At 41.9% G+C, this 22,013-nt stretch overlaps 3 protein-coding genes across 4 annotated transcripts; 2 read left to right on the top strand and 1 right to left on the bottom strand.

Annotated features, from left to right (window-relative positions):
* Window positions 1-387: 387 nt before the first annotated feature.
* On the bottom strand, window positions 388-11,651 carry LOC124294666 (serine-rich adhesin for platelets-like). Its single transcript, XM_046741034.1, has 3 exons — window positions 11,632-11,651; window positions 3,548-4,788; window positions 388-3,173 (listed from the first exon to the last, which is right to left on the bottom strand). Exon 3 carries the CDS (start codon window positions 3,142-3,144, stop codon window positions 388-390), a length of 2,757 nt encoding a protein of 918 aa, XP_046596990.1. The 5' UTR covers window positions 3,145-3,173; window positions 3,548-4,788; window positions 11,632-11,651.
* Window positions 11,652-13,358: 1,707 nt separating this feature from the next.
* Window positions 13,359-15,864, top strand: LOC107221181 (probable G-protein coupled receptor B0563.6). The gene is made up of 6 exons (XM_046741078.1): window positions 13,359-13,475; window positions 13,657-13,955; window positions 14,281-14,507; window positions 14,598-14,899; window positions 14,983-15,217; window positions 15,484-15,864. Exons 1-6 carry the CDS (start codon window positions 13,426-13,428, stop codon window positions 15,667-15,669), a joined length of 1,299 nt encoding a protein of 432 aa, XP_046597034.1. The 5' UTR covers window positions 13,359-13,425; the 3' UTR covers window positions 15,670-15,864.
* Window positions 15,865-17,769: 1,905 nt separating this feature from the next.
* Window positions 17,770-20,816, top strand: LOC107221180 (G-protein coupled receptor Mth2). Of its 2 annotated transcripts, XM_046741074.1 has the most exons (6): window positions 17,852-17,869; window positions 17,953-18,821; window positions 19,626-19,704; window positions 19,821-20,002; window positions 20,082-20,247; window positions 20,309-20,816. In XM_046741074.1, exons 2-6 carry the CDS (start codon window positions 18,017-18,019, stop codon window positions 20,694-20,696), a joined length of 1,620 nt encoding a protein of 539 aa, XP_046597030.1. In that variant the 5' UTR covers window positions 17,852-17,869; window positions 17,953-18,016; the 3' UTR covers window positions 20,697-20,816. The 2 variants fall into 2 exon arrangements, with proteins under 2 accessions (XP_046597029.1, XP_046597030.1); XM_046741073.1 differs by having other exon boundaries at window positions 17,770-18,821.
* Window positions 20,817-22,013: the final 1,197 nt, after the last annotated feature.

Here is a 22,013-nt window from a genome sequence, read left to right as displayed (position 1 = left end):
ATTATTCCAATTTGTCATATCAATCACAATGCAATCACCCAGTTTTACACACAGATTTAATATAGATAAGACAGAATAATTACAAATTCACAAGATATCATGTACCTGCGAATAAGGAGAAATCGGCTAATTCCACGAACTAGTTCTTTAATTTAATGCCATTTTATTTGTTGAACAAGAGACAGCGAGAACGTTGAATAATCATGCACGGTGCAATATTTTCATATGCCTCTGTTGAATGAAATTTACAATGGTATCGTATTTCTTATCCGTAACTCTGAGAGGCTATATACCATAACCAGTCTTTCTCTTTACATTGTCTACTAAGTCGGCAGCTATATGTCCTAATTTGGAAACGCTGTTCCGAAGGTGGCGCCGTTTGCTTATTTACTTGGGCCAATTTATGGGATCGACTGGCGATGGTTTGAAGGCGGTACATCCACGATCTCTGGCCTCCTGTTGGCGTTCAATGTTCAGAAGCTGAAAGGAACTGGTAACGTGTTGTCTCGGGAGCTCGATACCGATTTCGTCTTCACGGATCAAAGCGGGATCTATATACCCCGCGGGGATTGGGCCGACTACGTTGATTCTACCGGACATCGAAATGTCGTCGGGAGATATCACTGCCCTCTGAACGCGTCCGGGAAGCCTATTGAACTTGAGCCTCCGGCGTCTGGTAGTTTCTGCAGGTCGTACGAACCGCTCCTCTTCCACGTTAGCTGCGTTGTCTTCAGAAGTCTTTATATTCAGGACCTCGAGGTCGTTGCGAGGCAGTTTGTCGTCCGACGATGAGACTCTCAGTCTTTTCAAGTTGATTTTGGTCTCCGTTGACGGCGCTGAATCGACAACTTCGACGATAGCTGTTGGCTCTTTTTCCCCGGCTGTTGATGAATCACGGGTCACTGGATGAGGGCGGATCGACTCCTGAGACAACGAGTAGAACTTGGAGTTCAGAGCACCCTTTGCTCCTTCGGCGTTAAAATCTTCGGCTGAGGACACGTCGAACTTCGATTTAGTTATTTCTTTCCCAAAGCTTGGGGAGAATGTGGACTCCTCTAGCGACGAAGCCTTTTTCACGGTGGATGACGACGTCGACACCGACTCCATAGCGGCTTGTTTGGATCCAACCTCGCGTATGTCTTCATTCACGTTAAACTCTCTGTGTGCCGCATTCGGTCGTTTGAGGATAATCCTTCTTCTAGCAGGTTTTTGGTTGATACTTTTTTCCGCGTCTAGAAACATGGGATTATATGGTATTTCATCGTCCTTCGCGTTCAAACCTGTTCCGGGTAAAATCACCCCGGGTAAATCTGGGCCGTTTAATTTTTCAGAACTGATAGTGCTCGTGTCACCCCTCAAAAATTGATAGGGTTTGTCACCCGGACGGGGAAGGTCGCACAAAAGCATCTTTCCGCCCGTGTTCCGCTCACCGAATATCACGTTTCCGCAACTCAAGGGTAGCAATTCCGCAGCCACCTCTGAATCACGTAAGTCACTGTGAGTGACGCCGGACAGAGGGTCTAGACCCACCAGTCCAGTTGATACTGGGCGGTCTTTAAGGAAACCGGCGTTGATCAGGACGGGGTAGTAGGCTTGACCCGCGGTTTCCCAGCTGATGGGATTATCAGTAATCATTATCACTGGTTTCCCAGTGATTACATTTATTAGGTTTGACTCGGTTGAAGTTGTCGACGTGTCCGATGATTTTTTTGCAAAATTTTCACGTTCCATCGAAGAGGAACTTTCTGATTTCGAGTTCAACTTAGTTTTGCTAACCGTTTTTGTATCAGATTGCTTTATGATAGTTCCGCCCTTAAGTTCCAGGTTTGACCTATCGTTTGTTAGGTTTTCGGTATTTGTGGAGACACTTTTAACGTTCGAAGATTCAATTTTTTCTTCCTTCGAGGATACATCATTCAGAGATTCACTTTTCTGCTGAGAAGAGGTCTTCTTCAATTCACCGTAGACTATGTCACCTCTCATGCCGAGACTAGGTATTCCTGATAGTACCGGTCTCTGAGCTTCTACAAGTGGTTTCAGATTTGTGTCAAGGTCTCTTGATTTTAAATCTTTCTCTGATAAATCTTGCCGGCTTGCTGTCCCGGTTTGAGAGATCGAAGATGTACTTTCTGCCACCTTCGAAGACTCTGTTCTGGACAAGACACTTGATTCCTGAGAGGATATCTCCTTCCGGTCCACGTAAGCTGTGTCACCTCTTAGACCAACAGACGGCCTTCTTGGCAATGATGGTCGTCGGAATATTGAAACTTGTCCCAATGTTACATCAGAGCTCGCATCAGAGTCTTCCGAGTTTACGTTCGCATCAATCACTCCTTCACGGTTAAATGCTATACTTTGAGATTTGGACTTCGTTTCTTCCACCTTCAAAGACTCTATTTTGGAAGAATTACTAGATTGTTGAGAAGCCGTCTCTTCCCGTTGCACGTAAGATGTGTCACCTATTAAACCGACAGACGGCCTTCTGGGCAATGATGGTCGTCGGGATATTGAAACTTGTCCCAATGTTACATCAGAGCTCGCATCAGAGTCTTCCGAGATTACATTCGCATCAATCACTCCTTCACGGTTAAATGCTATACTTTGAGATTTGGACTTCGTTTCTTCCACCTTCAAAGACTCTGTTTTGGAAGAATCACTAGATTGTTGAGAAGCCGTCTCTTCCCGTTGCACGTAAGCTGTGTCACCTATCAAACCAACAGACGGCCTTCTGAGCAATGATGGTCGTCGGAATGTTGAAACTTGTCCCAATGTTACGTCAGAGTCTTCCGAGTTTACATCGGCATCAATCGCTCCTTCACGGTTCGTTGCTACACTTTGAGAGTTGGACGTAATTTTTTCTACCTTCGAAGACTCTTCAGCCACCGATTGACTACTTTGCTGAGATGTTTCTTTGTTCTCTCCATATGTAGTAGAGACTTTGGGTACAAGTGTCCGTCTTCTGAACGTTGTAGATATCAGAATTTTAGGAACTGATTCTGAGCTTACGCTGAATGTTTCCGAGTTTACGGCTTTGTCTGTTGTGTCTCTGGCGTTTGTTACCACGGTTTTAGAACTCGAAGATGAGCTTCCTTCGATATTCGAAGACTCTTTCGTCTGGGATTCGCTGCTCTGCTGACGCGACATCTTAGCAAGTTCATCGTATACCGATTCATCTGTAATATATGAATAAAAATTTGTGCATTAGTAGTCTGATCGTTTTTCGATCTACAGTTTCGCAGACATTAAAGAAACTTGACAAAATTAGCGTTACAATTAAAAATGAATTGAAAATCGTCAGTGAAAATTACATCGACCAATAATTCAATTCCCATTCACGTCGTAGCTTACAGCCTGAACCCACGTTCAAGCTTTCACTATTTTTCAATTACCTCAATAACTAAGGCCGAGCAATTAGTCATTATACGTATGTTTCGAAACAGTGAAACTGTTGTGAATTGGAAATTTCGTCGCGCTTACATGACACCACCGTAGCACCATATCTTGTAACTAAAACTGGCACATTTATAGGAGACAATTCTTTTCTTACCAGTTGCTTGGCTCTCTATTTTCGTCCGTGAAATCTGCGTTATCGGTTTCGTGCTCCCGGTAAGTTGCTGCTGGTCATTCCCAGTTAAAGTGGACAAACTGCCTTCCTTAAAGATGGAAGATTCTTTTGTGACTTTGGCGCTTTCCTGCTGTCCAAGGCTCGAAGTCTCTCGGTGATCCTTAAGCGTCGTTTCAGCGCTTTCACGCGTCCCAAGCTGCTTGGTATCATCCGCATAATCATAAGTTTCCCACGAATCCTCGTCAGCAATATATTGCTGGTCATAAATAGCCGAGCTCTTCTTTCCCGCTGTTCCAACCGTTGCTTCGTTCGTCGAAATTTCTCGTGCAGTCGCGTTTAATGTCGCGGGAATTACACCGAGTCCTTTTGTTTCCGACTCCGTCAATTCCGGGGGTTCAATTATCTCTGTACCATCTAACGACCCCAGCGTCTCTCGCCCGTCGGCATGTGAAAGCTCAACGAGGTTTTCACCCTGCACTTGAGTCGACCTCTCGGCAGTTTCTTTCTTCCTCGTTACAACCCGCTCGATTTTTCCAACGCTCGATGATGCCGACGAAGTCGACGTCAAGCTGCTTTTCTCCGACGATGAAATTTCACCGCGTTGCTGTCCTCTGCCATGGTCAGTTGCACTAGTAGTTCGCTCCCCATAATCCTCCTCGCCTGTCGTTGGGTATTTACTAACGCCTCGATAGTCAAGGAAATCGGAGGCCAGCGAGGCATCGGTCTGTGAAATACCCGAGTCGATATTTTTCCCCCGTTCATAACCATCGGTTAGTCTATCGGCCTCCGAGCCCTCGTCGCTGAATTCATCCTCCAGGTAATATTCCCTCGTCTCTTCGTCGGCCCTGAGCAGACTCTTCGCGACTCCTTCTCGAACCTCGCTTCCAGACCTCGTGAACTCGGCCTGCGACCTTTGCCCCAGGTATCCCGGAAGTCGTCCCCGTACCGGATACACGGTGCCGGAAGGCGGATTCTCGAACGTCGAACGCTGGACGAAGAGGCTCGTCGTTACTCCGCAGCACCTCACCGTGTCCTTAATTTCGCAAGGTGGAAACGGACCGAGCAAAACGTCCTCCGGCTTTGATCCCAATACTCGTGGACACTCGGCGCGAACTATGCAAGGACACAGGTGATGTGCGTCCACGGCTACCTGGACATCGCGACGATAATTGGTGTCACCTTCGATCGCGGCTGCAGAGCCCAAGGTGGCCAAAACCGTCAACCTGAAATTTAAATTTCGAACGAATATTAAGAGAGGTTTCTACTTTATTGAAACGCAAATAGAGAAAAGTTTTTCTTTTTCCTCCTTTTTTACATCGGAAAGATCCAATGCTTTAAGAGTAAGCTCGTAACCAAATTTCACAATCGGAGGAAAAAGCTGTCGTCATATATTCCGCTGCGTCTAAAGAGGCAAAATTGCCCCCAAGACTGGAGCGGGGACGGTTTAGGAAGAACTTTTTCAAGAAGAGGAAGGTTTACTTTATGGTCCTGGCATAGCAGATTAGGTGTACATGTAAAACTTTTTATTTTATTCGCACAGAAACTTCAATTTAAGTTTAAACGCGTTTTTCTCGAAACCACGTTTTCCATATTTGCGAAAGTGCTTCTACACGCCTTGGATGTGAAATCGTTACGAATTTTGGCAGGCACGTGTAGAATGAACGTATAAATTAGTTGAACTGGAATAATCCAAAAATCTTCAAACGTTTTTACCTCAAGAACAAAAAAAAAAAGAACCGGAAGAATTTTCGGTAAAGAAACTGACGAAATTAAGTCGTGCTTCTAAATGTCAATATAATAATTGGAATAAAAATGGGCAAAAAAAAAAAAAAATTAATAAAAATTCCGAGGGAAAACTGATTCTTGCAACGAATTCTACAACCATGAAGAGGGGTTTTCGCACGAATGAAATTTTTCACTTCTATTATCTTACCAAGGGCACAATTGCACCACGAAATGTCCCATAATGGGATGTGAGGAATGGGGAACGTCGTATATACGCCGACGACAACAATCGCAAGGAAAAAAATATTATCGAATACCACGCGACGGTTCAAAGTCATTCAATTTATGTCAGTTTTCCCCACCGCGTCTGTCCCCGAGCATTGTCGTACAATATACACGTACAAAATTCAACCCAATGTACGAAGGTATTAACGATGAAATGAAAAATTGGTGGAAAACGAGTAGAAAGACCATTAAACCTTACGTGTTGCTGCAGTTGTAACGCTGCCGCGACGGCTTACCCCTGAAAACCCTCCGGGCCGGTGAAAGTACAGTAATAAAGGACGTTAAATGCCGACTGGCGTATTAATGTGCGTTGAGGAATTAATGAACAGATCAAATTCCAATTTGATAACAATCGTATTCATTCGGGGTTCGAGTACGAATCCGGTTGTTACGTATAACAAGGTGTACAAACACCGCGAACTAGGTTTTAAACATCGGTATAACCTGCGGATACTTCGGTAATAATAAATTTGTTTTAAAAATCTTTTCCACCTACTTTTTATAACATCAGGCCTGCTCGAGCCCATTAATTTACCCTCGATATATGCTTTTCATCGTTACAGGTCCAGTCAATTTACGATAATAATCTATCGATTTCGATCTATTGTGTTTTCGTTGCAAGGTAATTCCGAGGTCGTCGCTACTGAACATGCCCGAAGGCGATTAATAATTTTAATTCCATTATGGTTGATATCATGGAATAGATATTCGAACCGAGTTTTCAAAGAGGTTCGTCTAATGTCCGACTTGGACTACGTACCCCGGGGATATTTCTCCTCTCTCTCGTTATTTTTTTTTTTTTTTTTTTTTTTTGTGGGGAATTGTATTTTTTAAAGGTAATTCCTTCGACACAAAGTCGCTTCGAGTGTTGCGACGGGTTTATACAAGGTATAAAAAGGCATTGTACATTATACACACACACACACACACTCATATATATACATATATATATGGAGATGAACAGCTATACTCAATCAAGGCTCACTCCATCACCGTCGTCGAGCTGTCGACGGATGGCGAAATATATTGCCGGATGCGGAGGCATTCCTTCGAAATTCACCACCACCCCCACCCCCGCCGATACCGCCTCCTTATTCCACTTCCAATTCCGACTTTGCAGTGATCGCGATCGCCGATGGAACGATAATAACGCGAACCTTTCGACAAACCCCCCCCGCCTTGTGTCGATTCACGGACTCTCACTACGAATTTCGCTGAATAATTTCCTATTTCTCGTAGTTTCACTATTAGCAACTGATTAATTCGTTGTAGAAATTTTTCGAGGGGAGGTGAAAGTGCGTTTGAACGAGAAATCAATACCTGCCGAAAACAAAAATAAAAAAATATCCGTCACGTATGCCGCATCCCCTTTAGGTCCGAAAAAATATTTCCTTATACTGCAAGATTTTCGAAGATTTTTTATTATAAATAAGCGGCTTTGGACCGAACGTGAGTAAGCCTTAGAACTCCCCGTTCTCACGGTCCGGGTTACAAGTTTGTAGAGAAAATAAAAAGAACGATATACAATTCGAAGTTCGAACTACTAATTCAGATTCGTGATTATTAACGATTTTAAAGCCCTTGGATAACTGTGTTAGATGAAAATATGACGATTTTTTTTTATTTTGGAACACTGATCTTGGGTTCGTTATCGATGACCCAAAAAAACCTCCGTCTACCAATTTTTATCGAAATCCGAGTATTTTAAGATTTTTTTTCCGCCATATTGGATCGCCAAATATAAATTTCGGAAATCTGACCTTAGATTCGTGATTAGCGACTCAAAAAACCAATTATCATTAGAATCCATCCGTCCATCTTAAATTTTTTATTCCTTTTTTTTCGAATTTTATTATTGAAATAATCGAAAAAGTGCCGAACCGATCAAAGCTAAAATCAAATCGGTTCTAAGTTTGGAAAAGCCGCGACGATTGAGACCAAAATCATTGCAATCCGATAACTCGTTCTCGATGTATCGTTGGACAAAAATAAAAAAAAATTGGATCACACACGTAGATACATATGTACAAACGTACACAGCGTCTATCTAAAAATGATCGAAGGTAATTCTCTGATCTTCAAAACGTGGATATATGATGAAAATCAAACTTTTCATCTTCGTTACGATTACAATAACCACCTTTCATCTCGAAAAACAGAGAGACGGGAAGTTAAAAAAAAGCCTCGATATTGAACATTCTCTTTGGAATACGTGGGAGAGAATCATACGTTACAAAATCTCTGCAGTCATCGTATTGTAATAAAGTCTGTGCCGGATAAGAGAGATGTTGGTGGGAAGGGGAGGGGGAAAAAAAAAAGAGTGGTTCAAAAATTCGGGTAAATTCTGAAGCGTAGAAATCGGTGATATATAAATATATAAAGGGTGGATTTTAGGCGTATGTGTACGAAGGGTCGAAAGGCGAAAGCGGGGCGCTACACGGATCGCACAAACACAAAGAGACACGAAACGTTCAGATCCGAGTTTGCGCAAATCCGGATCCCAACGATACGCGGTGTTGTACGCCGCGTGGGGAACATGAGGGAAAATAAACGGAGAAAAGCAGGGTGAAAAGAAAAAAAAAAAAAAAAGCTTGCAGTACGTCGTCGCTTCGCAACGCGGCGAGAGTTCGTCGTCGGTGGACGCAAGCGTTTCGTCGCCGAAGGGAAGAGGTTGATAATTAATTAAGAAGAAAGGCGACAAACGCCCGTTTCCGTAAGCGAGGCAATATCCGATTCTACGGACTATGAAGAATTTTTTTGGCAACTCGTGAATCGCTCCGATCAACGCAACCAAAGGATAATTTTCACACGACTAATAATAATCGGTAAGCCTATACCTCGGTGTTTATTTATCCCCGACAATTTTGTCGGTTTTTAGTTATGTAATTTAGGACAGGAGCGTGACGAGACGTACCTTGGTGAAAATGATTTATAAAATTTTGTACGAATTTTTAAGGAAATTAAGAGATTTTGTACAATTTCGGACGTGAAATTGTTCTCATAAAAACTTGTAGATATTCGTGACAAGATTTGTATTTGTATCGGTGAAAAAAAATCTACAAGATGTTACAATTTTTAAATAAGAATAACAACTCCTTACGGAAAGTTATTCATATTTACAACTTTCTACGAAATAATACGAAACGTTCTTATTTCCATAAAAATTCTTAGTGGTGGAAATTTTTTACCAAGGTATCAAACGCATAAATCATAACGTTGTTTGCTCGTTAATTAATTACATTTTCTACGCGTATTATTGTAACAATTTTTCAAACTCCCGCGAATTCCGTTTAATAAATATCGCAGGTGTGCGTAAGTAAACTTTTGTTTGTACGCAGTATATGAATACGGGATAAAATCGTCAGTTTTCAAATTTTGCGGTGAAATATTGCGCGATTTCGAATATCGCCGTGCATAGATATCCACTCCTGCCATGTGCACGAATTGAATGGAATAAAATCCAACTTTAGCGAAACTTGTTGAAATAAGAAGAAAAAGAAGAAGAAGAAGAAGAAGAAATAGTGATCAGGGGATGGTTGGTAGGCCAGCCGATTAGCGCAAACTCCCAAAGTTTTTGTACCTGCTATACATGTATGTACAGAAAGTTTTCCAAGTAAAGTTTACCGTATAATATACATAGGTAGGTATAACAATAATCGCTTGTATGTATAATGTACATGTAATATGTATACATACATAATAATACGTATCGAGGGAGTTGTTATAGAAACAGTAGAGAAAAGTTACAGCTTCGAAGGAGAGAGGGAAAGTTAATAATTTCTGTTTAATCACAATGTACAAGTTTGTCCTCGCTTGGTATAATATAATACAGCATTATACTCTTGCTTTATTATATTAACAAAAACGAGGGATCAATCACCGTACACTCTGTACAGGTTAACAATTTTCCGTCAAAGTATCACCTCAAAATTTGTCTCCTTTCTTAATGACAAAATGAAAAAATACCTACACACCGACCCTAAGATTTTCAAATCTCGTATACGTTGGGTAAATTTTTTTTACACATTATCGTTACTGTTATTACTGTTATTATTATTGCAACAGGAAATTGTTTTCGGGTATACAAGCTGCAGGGTATAAGTTGATGTTACAATATCTGGAGATGACGGGATAATAACACGATTCGATGTGTATGACACGGGCCGAACGGGATTTTATGTATGTATGTATGTACGTAAGGCATGATTGACGAAAGTATCGAAATCGATGGGGAGAAGCTTTTTATAAGGGGAAAAGCGTTTAGATCCGAATGTTACAAGTAAATATAAATAAATATATATATATATATATATATATATATATATATATATATATTTACGATGTACATACCTCCATATAAACGGTGTAAAAAAGCTTCGTTATTGCGGTATTAACTTTCGTCTCCAGCATTGATGCCTGGATTTTGATTTCATTTGATCGTATACATTATGCCCTGTAGAACACTTTGGGCCAATATGATCACATACGTACATACATACATACACAGGTATAACCCAAGGTGAAAAATTAACCTAACGATAGTTGTGATTGCTACTTAAGAATCAAAAAATGAATAAATAAATGAACGACAGTGGTTGATAGAATAATAAGAATAAAAACGTGTTTGAAAAAAATGAATCACACAACTAAAAGAAATTAAGAAATAAAGTCAGGAATAAAAATAAACTACTAAGACAAAAAATGAAGTAATTCTACGAAAGAGAGAAAAAGAGAGGTGATACGATGAGACGAGGAAGAGAAATAAAGAAAGTAAAATGAAAAATGAAACTCCAAAGCGAAAACAAAACAGGGGAATGATTTTCCGACGCAATTTAATATGCAGCTGGGATTGCAGAATTACGATGATTCGATCACAGCTCGACTAGCCGTCGATGTTATATTCGAAGGCGTACCGCGTGTTTAATGCATATACTAATTCCGGGGTAGCGGAATCGTTGGATTTGAATTACGAGCCGGCGGGGTTACCGGTTACGTATTCATTGGAATCGTGCGAGGCATCGAGCTGCGAGCACATCTTCGGCCACCACCTCTGGGGAAATGAATTTATGTACTAGCAATTCGTTACACGCCCAACCAGTGACGACATTCGACCCTTTAACGGGTATTGTAGGGTGTAATTTGCACGTGCGAACAAGCTACTTATTCAAATGTCTTCTTCGATTTTAATGCAAAAGTTCCGAAATAAGTTGACAAATAGTCTACGCGTTATAAAGAAAGTTTTCACTGAATAGTTTGATTTGAAAAGAAAATTCTTGTTTAGATGTGAAAATCGAGAGACACTATTTTTCAAAATTGTATTATTCCAAACCTTTTTATTGAGGATAATGTTTTTTATTTCAACGGAAAAGAGGCTTGGCCGTTAAAAAGGGTTAAAGCGGCCTTCCGACGAATTTTGAAAAATCACGTTGTTTAATTTTGCAGCGTAATAATTCTAGCCGAGAAATACTTTCGCTCCTCGGACTAACGATAATCGTTACGTTAAAGCTGACGTTGGCGTAATTATTTTCTTACTGTGCGCAGTGTAGGAATACGGGGCGTTCCGTCCCAAAACATTTATCTGTTTTTAAGTACGGTGTAGAGTGTAAAAAAAGAATCATCATCTTTCATTCGGTTTAAGATTTTTCAGATGACGGCTTTCATTTTTACTACTCTCGAAAAGACAAAAACACAATCACATAATGAATAGCCGTGATCGATTAGCTTCAAATTTTTATTCGTAAATTATTTTTCAAGAGTAGGAAAATTTTTATACCAAGACTGAATTAGGTGTAAGTTTTCTGATTCAGTAGCTACAGGCAAAACCGCTAATTAAAACGTGAGAAAAATAGAATTTATTTTTTTAAATTTATATTCAATACGATTTTTCTCACTCTCCAATAACTTGATTTGAATTTAGTGTCGGCGCAGAAAATATTTAGCGTTAAGATCGTTTCGTTACACGAGTTGAATTAATTCGCCCACAGCCCCGTGCAAAAGTGTAATTAACGATTGACGACAAATTGTAACACGACCGCCGCTGGTCGTTAGCTTTGTACCTTGAGGGCTGTTCCTGCCATCAGACCCACTCATCGTCAGCCGGATGTCCTTCCGTCGATTTGACGTACCTGCCCGTTATACTTTGCGTCGTGAACCCGCGTGTAAGGGGTGGAAATAAAGATAAGAGAAATACGAGGACGAAGAAGTGAGAGGAGGAAGGGAATCGTACGGGGTGGGGGGAGGGAATTAAATCCCGATCACGTGGGTGGCGATACCTCCTCCGCCTCCTCCTCCTCATGTTCCTGGAAATTTCGACAAAAACCTGACACTCGTTACAGGATTGTTAATTATCGGCTTTCTCTTTTTTCATCACGCAGTCTCTCATTTTTGCGACGTTTTAATTATTTTTCCACTTGCGCTGTGTTTTTGTCTCGTTTGTTTTAACAACGAGTATTCCAAATACGAAGAACCCGAATCTTCTCAGAAACGTGTTTTCAAAGCCGTGAAATTTATTCACGTCACTGGATGAATTTTTACGACAAGCTAGCTCGGAACCACGTATATTACATATTGAAAAAGAGACGTTGCGCGAAAGAAAAACGTGAACCGTCTATAAACAAGAGAGGAAATTACCCAAATTCGGGGAAAAATAATAAAATGCTGAAGTTGTTCGCTGAGGAAAGTCCCGCACAAACGGTAGAAGAAATACACGAGAAAGAGAGGGAGAGGGAGGGAAAAGAAGAAGGAGAACGTATCTGTAAAAGAAATGAAATCCTCCGACTGGCTGCAGAATTATCCTTCTTACCTTTATTACGACCCTGCAATTGTTACGTCGATCGATGTTTGCCCCGAACCGACAAAGCCGAAACACATTCATCCGGTGTACGGATATGTATGTACATATAATATGACTTTTCTTCGTACTTAAGAATTCTGACGAGGGTAAGGGAAGCAGTGCAGATTATTTATTATAGGATATAGGTATAAGCTCAGCGAGATGATGGACTGAAAGAGGCACGTAAGATTTCCAACCCTCGTTATATTATCCCGGCTCCCTCCAAATGGAAGAAAAATATCACGAAGGAGGATAAAAGTTTGCCGTTTCTCCGATTGCTAGCAGAGTACAATGTTGTGCCTATATGTGTGTAATAGATAATAACTACTGATTGTAAGACCAAATCTTGAATCTCGCAAAACGCCTAGATATCAATCGTTAGGCAGCCCACATTACATCCACGTGTTCGGCCTGCGTTAGTGCAGGATTCGAAACCAAGTGTTCGCACTTTTGCAGCGTTTTGCTCACGATTGATTAACGACGTAACAACAGGTTCGAGGACTGATGAGTATCCTGTCCATATTCGTGTAATTTGATCCTTTATTTTCGAGCAGTCTGATAATTAAGCACTGTATAAACAAGCAACACAGGATCGTTTATCCCCCCCCCCCCCGCCTCGCCAAACAAGTTTTCGATTGCGCAGTGAGTCGAGTTTACGTAAGTAACTCTGGCCCGGGTAATAAGAGGTACACTTGGAGACAATGAATCTGAGAGAGCTAATTTTTTACACTAGACAGTTATATTGGCAACACGGAGAAACCTGCAGCGCCACAGTCGGCCGAGCGCGAAACAAACTCAAACTCAATCTCAATAAACGTAACATAAGCCATGACCGTCGAATCTAACCTTAGAATACCGCCGAGATAATGACTTGTTGGATTGACACGGTAATTCTAAGGTTAGATTCGAGTTTGTTTCACGCTCGGCCGACTGTGGCGCCGCAGGTTTCTTTGGGTTGCCAACATAACTACCTAGTGTAAAAAATTAGCCGTTTGAGATTCATTATCCCCAAGTGTACATGCTATTCGATAGACATACGCAAAGTGCCCAAGGTTGCTTAACTACGAGGTAATTATAAACTTTCTGCTTTCAGGTCATGCTAACGGGAGTGATTTATGGGTGGGTATGAATGGAAATTTGTAAATACTGCACTCCGTTGCGCTAAAAGTATGGATCCGCGACAGTGGACGTTGGCCTTAGACAATCTGTAACCAAGGAATGATAATGAATTTTTCTCCACTTAACGCAGGCCTCCACTTTGCTGCGAGGCGAACTGCAGCAGCGGTTCGTTTGGTGTAAACTTCACCTGGTACACTGAGAAAAATGACGATCCAACTGACGACGAGAATGGGATACGAGAACGGCTGATACACGCCAATTGGATAGCGTACAAAGTCGTTGCTCCGACTCTGCTCGCCGTTGGAATATTTGGAAACATACTCACCCTGGTCGCACTGTCAAGCTCGTCTCTGAGAGGTGTCACATACGTCTATCTAACGGCACTGGCAGTTGCCGATACTGGCGTCGTCGTTTTGTGGATACCGATCGGTAATGCCACCATGAGCTGCAACGTTTAACACAATGATTATTCATTTTTACAGTGTTCTCGATGGTGTGTCATGACTACCCTAACGCAGCTACAACGTTCCGCACCACGGTTGTTCATTTTTGTAATGTTTTTTACGGTGTGCCACGACTACTCCAACGTAGTAAAACGTTCCGCACCACGATTGTTGATTTTTACAATGTTTGTGATGGTGTGCCATGACTACCCTATCGCAGTTACAACGTTCCACACCACGATTGTTCATTTTTGGAACGTTTTTGATAGTGCACCAGTACTGATCTAACGCATTTTCGTTACCACTTACAGCTGCGAGGCTGGGTTACGGGGTTAGCGGATACTACGTGGCAGCCCTTTACCACGCTCACGTCGAGCTCGTTGCCGTCAACACCTTCATGGCATCCAGCGTGTTGATAATGGCCTGTTTAACCGTCGATCGTTACCTCTCCGTGTTTTTACCCGGACGTTTGCGGGGCGGTTACATTCGGCGCAATTCAAACGTCGCCATAGCGCTTTCTTTCCTCGTTGGATTCTTGGTATGTGAACTACATAACGTAACTTTGATAATTCAGACTACAAACACGAGTATCCTCTTAAAATATTTATTCTCGAATCGCTTGGCGAAGGTGAGCATTCCCCTCGGAGCGACGAGGTTGGTCTGCGAACAACAGGACGGTCCGGACGTGACCTTCACGATACGTGAAAACTCTTTGGTAACCGAGAGCGATTTGTGGATCGGGTACATTTGGACGAACGAAGCACTGATCAGGTTTTTGCCAGCCTCCGTCCTCGTCTTCCTTAACGGACTGATAGTGAAAAAGTTCATCCAGCTGACGGCTAAGCGGCGAAAGTTTCACGCCGTTTCCGACAAGTACAGAGCTTCTCACCTCGCCGAGACTTCATCCCTTACTCGAAACCGGGGATACAGGTATTTAAACATCGCTACTTCACCTCCGTCTTCTTTCCCTCCTTTGCAATGCGTTATTATTATTATTATTATTATTTTTTCAGAGAAGAGCAGCACCTGGTGATACTCGTCACCGCCATAGTGTTGCTATTTTTTATCACAACAACACCGTCGGCCTTTCTTCTCGCCTGGTATGTCAAGAGACCAGAGTCCGATATGTTTTTTCAAAAATTTCGCACCATCGCCAACCTCGCGGAACTGAGCAACTTTGCTCTCAACTTTTACGTGTACTTGGGATGCAGCACTGAATTTCGTGGTGTGGTCAGACGGGTATTACAGGTGAGGATATGATGAGTTCCTCTGCATTACGGTGGTCCTTAAGAATGTCATTTTTTAATTTTGACTTTCTTACCCCTCAATACGGCATTACCAAGAGACTTTTGGGATGTTTGTAAAATGACCTTTTCAATGATCCCATTACTATGTATAATACGCCTTCTGACTTTCTTCTCGATCATTCTGAATTCACTTATTCCACGAGCCGTTGTAAGATAATGGAATTCCTTTGCCTACGCTGACGTGAATTTTTTTTTTTACGATTGTAGGGACGCTGTCGCGACGAGATTCGCGAACCACTGCAGGAAACGCCGGTTGGCGAAATCGAGGACTTCAGTCGCCACGGTACGACGTTTCGCATGTCTCCGGAACACACGCGACTCAATTCTCCCGGTTCGCCTTCAAAAACAATGCAGAATCCTCCTGGGGAGGATTGCGGCAAAGATGCCCAGTGATTCGATGCAGCGGCCGATTTTTTCGTCCTGCGGTTATTTATTCATACATTTTTGAAAATAACTCGTCATTTATTGTGTTATTTTAAGTATCCAGCCCACCGAATCAATATTATGTACCTACTCTAAATGCTTAAGTGCAAAGTTGTAATTATTGTAACATCAATTGTCATATTGCAACAGGATCAATAAAATACAATGCGATCTGCAAGGTCTATACGCGGTCATTATTATTGTTGCTTCATTCCATCAACAGTGAGGTTCCTCGTGATTAAATTGTGTACAGTAGGGTGGTCCTAGAAAGGTTATTTTTGAAGTTGGCGGATCCAACACGGTGGAACAAAAACCTAAGAGTCACTTGATAACGTCGTATTGGATCCATCATTTTGAATTTTATAATTTCCAGATTAGATTCGTAATCAGCGACCCAAGAAACCACCCTGTACCAAATTTCATCTAAGTCCGTTAGGTAGATTTGAAGTACCCCTGAAACGGTTGAATGGAATCCACCCTCTTCGGGGCACGACTTACAGTTCACATATAAATCTGAAGAAATTAGCGAATTATTTTTGACTTGCCTGGAGCCGATTTGGGGGCAAACCGGTTGAAATTAAAAAATTACCTTTTTAAGAACCACCCTAGTGAACAGCAATAATTTTGAAAATCACACACTTTGGACGGACGATGTAACAATTTGGGACACGTCACGTACCTATTCTTATTTGTCACTGCGCCACAAGTAAATTATTTGTCGATATTGGGATCAAAACAGGAAATCTGATGGTTCTGATGGTTTCTGCCTCAAGTGGATCCAACTCGACGACTGCTTTTGTCAGTAATTTGGCGAATGATTCATTTGAGGGGGTGCTCTAGTCGATTTCGACGTCATCGCACATATCTCTAAATATCGAAGTGCACGTATCTCAAACACGAAAAAGGGCTTAACAGCACCATTTTATACGCAATTCTGAACGATGGCAGTCCAACACATTTTCATTTGACGCAGAAATAAAGTAATGAATTCTACGAATTTTCTATTGTTCAATTTACGATACTTCGCATCATTTACTCATTAACACTCACTCTCGGGAGGATCGCGTATGATAACGATACCTGCTGAATACCCTAGATACGTGGTCGAAAGTGCGATTAATGGGTATGATAATCATTGTCATAGTGTAATGTATTTTTAGCTAATTACATTTCAATTTAAAATTGCAAACGGAATGATGGACGAATATCAAATTTTCATCGACTGATGTTTGTTAATGCATCACGACGAGAAGTTCAGATGACGTCAATGCCCACAACCTCTTTAGGAAGTGATATGCGTAATTAACCGCGTATAGTTGAGTATGAACATTCTGATGAAAATATACTAGTAACATGCATCGCTAGCGGAAACCAAATCCACTATCTGTGTATAAGGTATTCCTAGGAATTGATTCAATAATCGAATATTACATTTATTCCGTAAACCTGTAAGCAATAACTGTATCACTTTAGCCGATATTATTTTATATTAATTATCAGTAGTTACGCAAAAACTATATTCTTTTAATTTTTGAAAAAGTAAAATAATTGCAACAATACCGGACATTGTAGCTACATAGTTACGTGTAGTAAACGAAACGCTGCAAAGAAGCACTATTAAAAACGATACGAATTCAAACCTTCATATTTCAGAGACGCAAGTTTGGAAAATCGGACCATCAACGACTTTTACCAATTGTAAGTGCGAGAATGAATGAGAACTATAAACAATTGAATATCTAATTATGAACGATCTTCACGGGTAATATTGCACGTCGGAATGATACTGTAAAACATGTCTTGTAATAGTGGGAGAACTATCATCCAGCTCCTGACCTCTGATAACCATCACGGGTGTGTCGCCGTTGGAACAAGGTCACAATTTTAACGCATAGATTAATTGACCACTGCTAATCATATTAATGCACACGATCACGCAAGTAGCTTCGAACATACACCATGAAGGCTCAGAGTGTAAACAGGTTTCACCGCAAAGTGAATGGTAATTTGTGCACGCATACCATTGTTCCCCCTCATGGGTGAAACACGCAGTTATATAGTAGCATCGAAATACAGCACCGGGTCAGTTCCTCCAGAAACTTTATACCCGCAAACAAGTGTCGTCGACATCTGCTCGGGCGGTGGTACAGGATTGTAATTTATCCGCCTCGTTCGTCGGTTTCTCCTTATTCCGGTACCATGGTTTTTTTCCATTCGTTATAAAGCACAGCTCACGTATTTCCTGATTACCAGTGTGATTCTTCGCCGCAAAGTGTCGAATGCCAGCGTTGTTGTCTGGCCGCGTACGTGGAACGAAATGGAGCTTCGACTGTCCGGTTGCATCAGCGTTCTGCTCCTGGCTGCGTTGTTAGCCGACGCCGACAGGAGGACCTGCCCTCCCGGGGGTACCGTCAGCCTGACAAACGCGCGGAGGAACGACTCGGGATTCCTGGCCGAGTCCGGCGAGTTCTTTCCTCGAGATGTCGTTTGGGAAGACGACGGCACGTGGAGCGGCTGCTTCTGCGACCTCAAACCTTGTTTGCCCCTCTGTCCACCGAAGAACGCCACCACGCAGAACACGGAGACCATGGAGATCGACTACTCGGCGATGCCTCCCGTCTACAAACCCAATTTCGACCTCGACGAAAGTCTCCGGTTTGAGCAGAGGTTCCACGTTATCTTATCGCACCCGTGCCCGGGGATTAAGATGTACTCTTTGAACCCGTCGAAGTATCCGAACGACGAGTATTACCTCATGGCAAACGGATCGTTGGCCATGCCGAAGGTGCAAGACTCCTCGCAGACGATTGTCGACGCGACGAGTTACTGCTTTCGACTGAAGCGCAACTCGTCGATTTACACTCCGAGGCTCTGCGAAGCAGGAAACCCGTTTATCATGGACCCGATAAGGACCGCGAACTACGTCGGAGCCCTCGTGTCCGTTCCCTTCCTTCTCGCGACTATCTTCGTTTACTCCGTGATCCCGGAGCTGAGGAACATCCACGGCACTACTCTCAAGTGTTACTTGGCCAGCCTCGTCATCGCCTACGTCGCCCTTGGTGTCGACCGAATTCCAAATCAGAAAAATTTCACCGATGTTAGCGCAACTTGCCTTTTCCTCGGTAAGATCCGATTTACTTATTCCTCTAGTTTCTTTCTTTGTTTTGCCACGGCTTCGTGTTCCTCGAAGGTATACTTATCGTTACCATTTCTAATCCTATACCCAATTTTTTTCGATAATAAACGTTTGAAGTGACTTCAAATCTACACAACCCAGACTCTGCCCTAAAGGTATGGAATGGAAACCCGTTTATGCAGAGCCCGGATGACTTTCGGCGTTCTCACATCCATTCACGAACTTAATTAATCCTACACTGAGAGGAAAAAGTCATTGAATCAACTAAATTTCTGGTTGCGGGTGGCGAAGTAAATATGTATTTGTGTCAATTCAAGATCTGTTGGTCTAACAAAATGTTCAGTTAAAATCAACAGATCTTGAATAAACACAAATGAATATATACTTCGCTGCCCAGAAACTGCGGTGAAGACACATTTAATTGATTCAATGACTTTATTCTCTCAGTGTAACCATACCGTTAACTGATAAACCTTACTTGAAGAGGAATAAATCTTGAAAAGTACTTCGACGTAGGTTTGATTCTCTTCCAGGCCTCGCAAGATGTATTTATCTTAGAGTTTAATACATCTTAGCTCAGGATCGGGAATGTCTCGGAAATAACCAATAAATTGAAATTCTTCACCGAGCTGATGTAAAAAATTCGGACGTACATTAATTATTTGTTGTAAAAATTATTAATCTTTCGAAACGGTCTAAGATAATATTGTTTATAGTTGTGAAAATTCATCGGAATTAACGTACATATCATACCGTGACTCGTGTTTTGATTAGTATCTTGAAATTTCAGGATTCACCATCTACTCATCTTTTGTTGCCAGTTTTTTTTGGCTGAATGTCATGTGCTTCGACATGTGGTGGAGATTCGGGTACGTTCCAAACTATGATATGGCTTTTCGAACAAGATCTCAATTACGACTCGTACCAATTATTTCACCGAATCGTCCAATTTCACGAGGATTGGCTCTATTCTTGAATGTTATAGCGGCTACGGGCCGATGACGAGTAACGGAAATAGCGACGACCGTAAGAAGTTCATCAGGTACTCGATTTACGCGTGGGGATGTCCAATCCTGTTGACTACCATTTGCATCGTCATGGAATTCGCCGATGTTGGAGAATCAACGATCAAGCCAGACTTCAGGTCAAGCGGTTGCTGGTTTGCAAGTAGGTCGACCTCGTTATTTGTATAACGAAAATCTCGATGATGGGAACGATTATCTCTCATGACTGGATGAACTTTCAGCCAAGTCTGCCGAGGCATTGTACTACTACGGACCGGCTGGCGTTATTATTACCACCAATGTTGTCCTCTTCGTTTTAACATCTTTGAAGATTGTTGAACATAAAAGGAACGTGAAACGTCACCTGAACAGCGGTGACAGCAGAAGACACGACGAGAACAAGCACTGGTATGTGAACAAATGCAAAAAATATGAAATAAGGCAAATAGGTAACGAAATATCGTTCCAGGTTCAGCTTGTACGTGAAGCTTTTCGTAGTGATGGGGATCTGCTGGTCGACGGAGGTGATTTCGGGGATTTGGGAAGGGCCCAGGCACATCTGGTACGTCACGGACATGATCAACGCGCTCCAAGGGATCGTGATCTTCGTCATTTTCGTCTGCAAGAAGAAGATTTGCCGCTCGCTGAAGCAGCGCTACAACAGTCTTCGAATCACCAGGAAAGGTTGCATCTTCGAAACAAGAACTGCAGACTCGTCCTCTACCACCACATCCAACGTCGACGATCCAACCTCAACTGGACAGGTTCCCGTCCGTATGCGCGAAAGGATTACAGTATCACCGGAAACTCCAGGATCGTCCAGTGGCCAACCTGATCAAGCGGACCGTAAGGTCTGAACTGGAAGTCTACAAGGACAAAACATCCAACCAATGCAAATAAAATCTAGTCTCTCAGATGTGCCACAATTAAACGAAAGGGTTGTAGTTTTTTAATATACTATTGTGAGTTTCAGCTGATGTAACTAGTACTCATTTTATTTTTGTCGTTTTTGACCGAATTGTATTTTTACATAACAGCGCGGAGAAATATGATAAAGTTATCACATGCAGTCTATAATTGTGACGGCATATAAATTGTATACATTGTGAGTGCATAGGTGTTCACTTAATATGAATACCATCAAGTATTTACGCAAACGATACTTAAACACAACATTTTTCTGGGGAAATAAATTCACGTCCGTACTTATGGTTGTTAATAGTGTCACTAACAGAAATACCCGATATTGGCCGGGTTAAGATTGAACTACTTGGAAGTTTGTCATGAAAAAAAATATCGCATTTACAGAAATGGGGGCCCCTCGAATCAACCTAGACTCCCATTACTATCCGGAAGAAATAATCACACGCAGTATTCATTCGTACCGAGCGAAAATTTGTATTTGTGAATTTCGGGTTTTGCATATGACGTCATAAGTTCTATAACCCCCCCCCCCCGCCTTCACCGATGACGTCATTTATAGATCACTCACAGAGATCCGCACAGAATGCCCGTTCGCGCGTATTTACCGGCACGACCGGCAGCGTTACGGATTTAGCTCCACTTCTCCCACTTAGATCATACTCCCCTCTACCAAAATTACCTTATCCCCACTACGGGCGGAATAAGTGGTGGGGCAACGATGGCTCTCAGCTATAGCTCAAGTAGCAGAGAACGCATAAAACATTGATTAATTATTAAATCTAAATTTTATATAAAAAGTTGAATGTACCATAGCCTATAGCACTTGTGGAATTGTAAGAAACATTGGAAAAAAAAGTCGCATTAAAATACGTCGAATAGATTTTAGGTTCAATCCGTACAAGCATACGTACAAAGAATTTTATATGTTGGTATAGAGTAGTATAGATGAGTCGTTGGTATCAAAATCAAAAATATTCATATTAATAGATGTTTCACGAGGCACTAGGTTTTAGAGAAGCCAAATTGGTCAGAATCGATGAGATGAAATGAAAAGAACCTTAAATTTGGATCCTGCACCGTTTTAATATCACGAGTTATAAGGCACCAAAATTGACTGGTGACAAGTAACTATGTAACCAGTAGTACATTCAATCTGACTGAGGACATACTTGTATCGCGAGAATATCGCTGTATAATCTACGTACTAAAACCGGGATATTATAATATCGGGTACCTACTTTCTGTATCCG

This window comes from Neodiprion lecontei, chromosome 5 (genome assembly GCF_021901455.1).
Source record: "Neodiprion lecontei isolate iyNeoLeco1 chromosome 5, iyNeoLeco1.1, whole genome shotgun sequence".
Lineage (NCBI taxonomy): Eukaryota > Metazoa > Arthropoda > Insecta > Hymenoptera > Diprionidae > Neodiprion > Neodiprion lecontei.
Note: the sequence above shows the minus strand (reverse complement) of the source record. Positions and strands in the feature narration are given on the sequence as shown.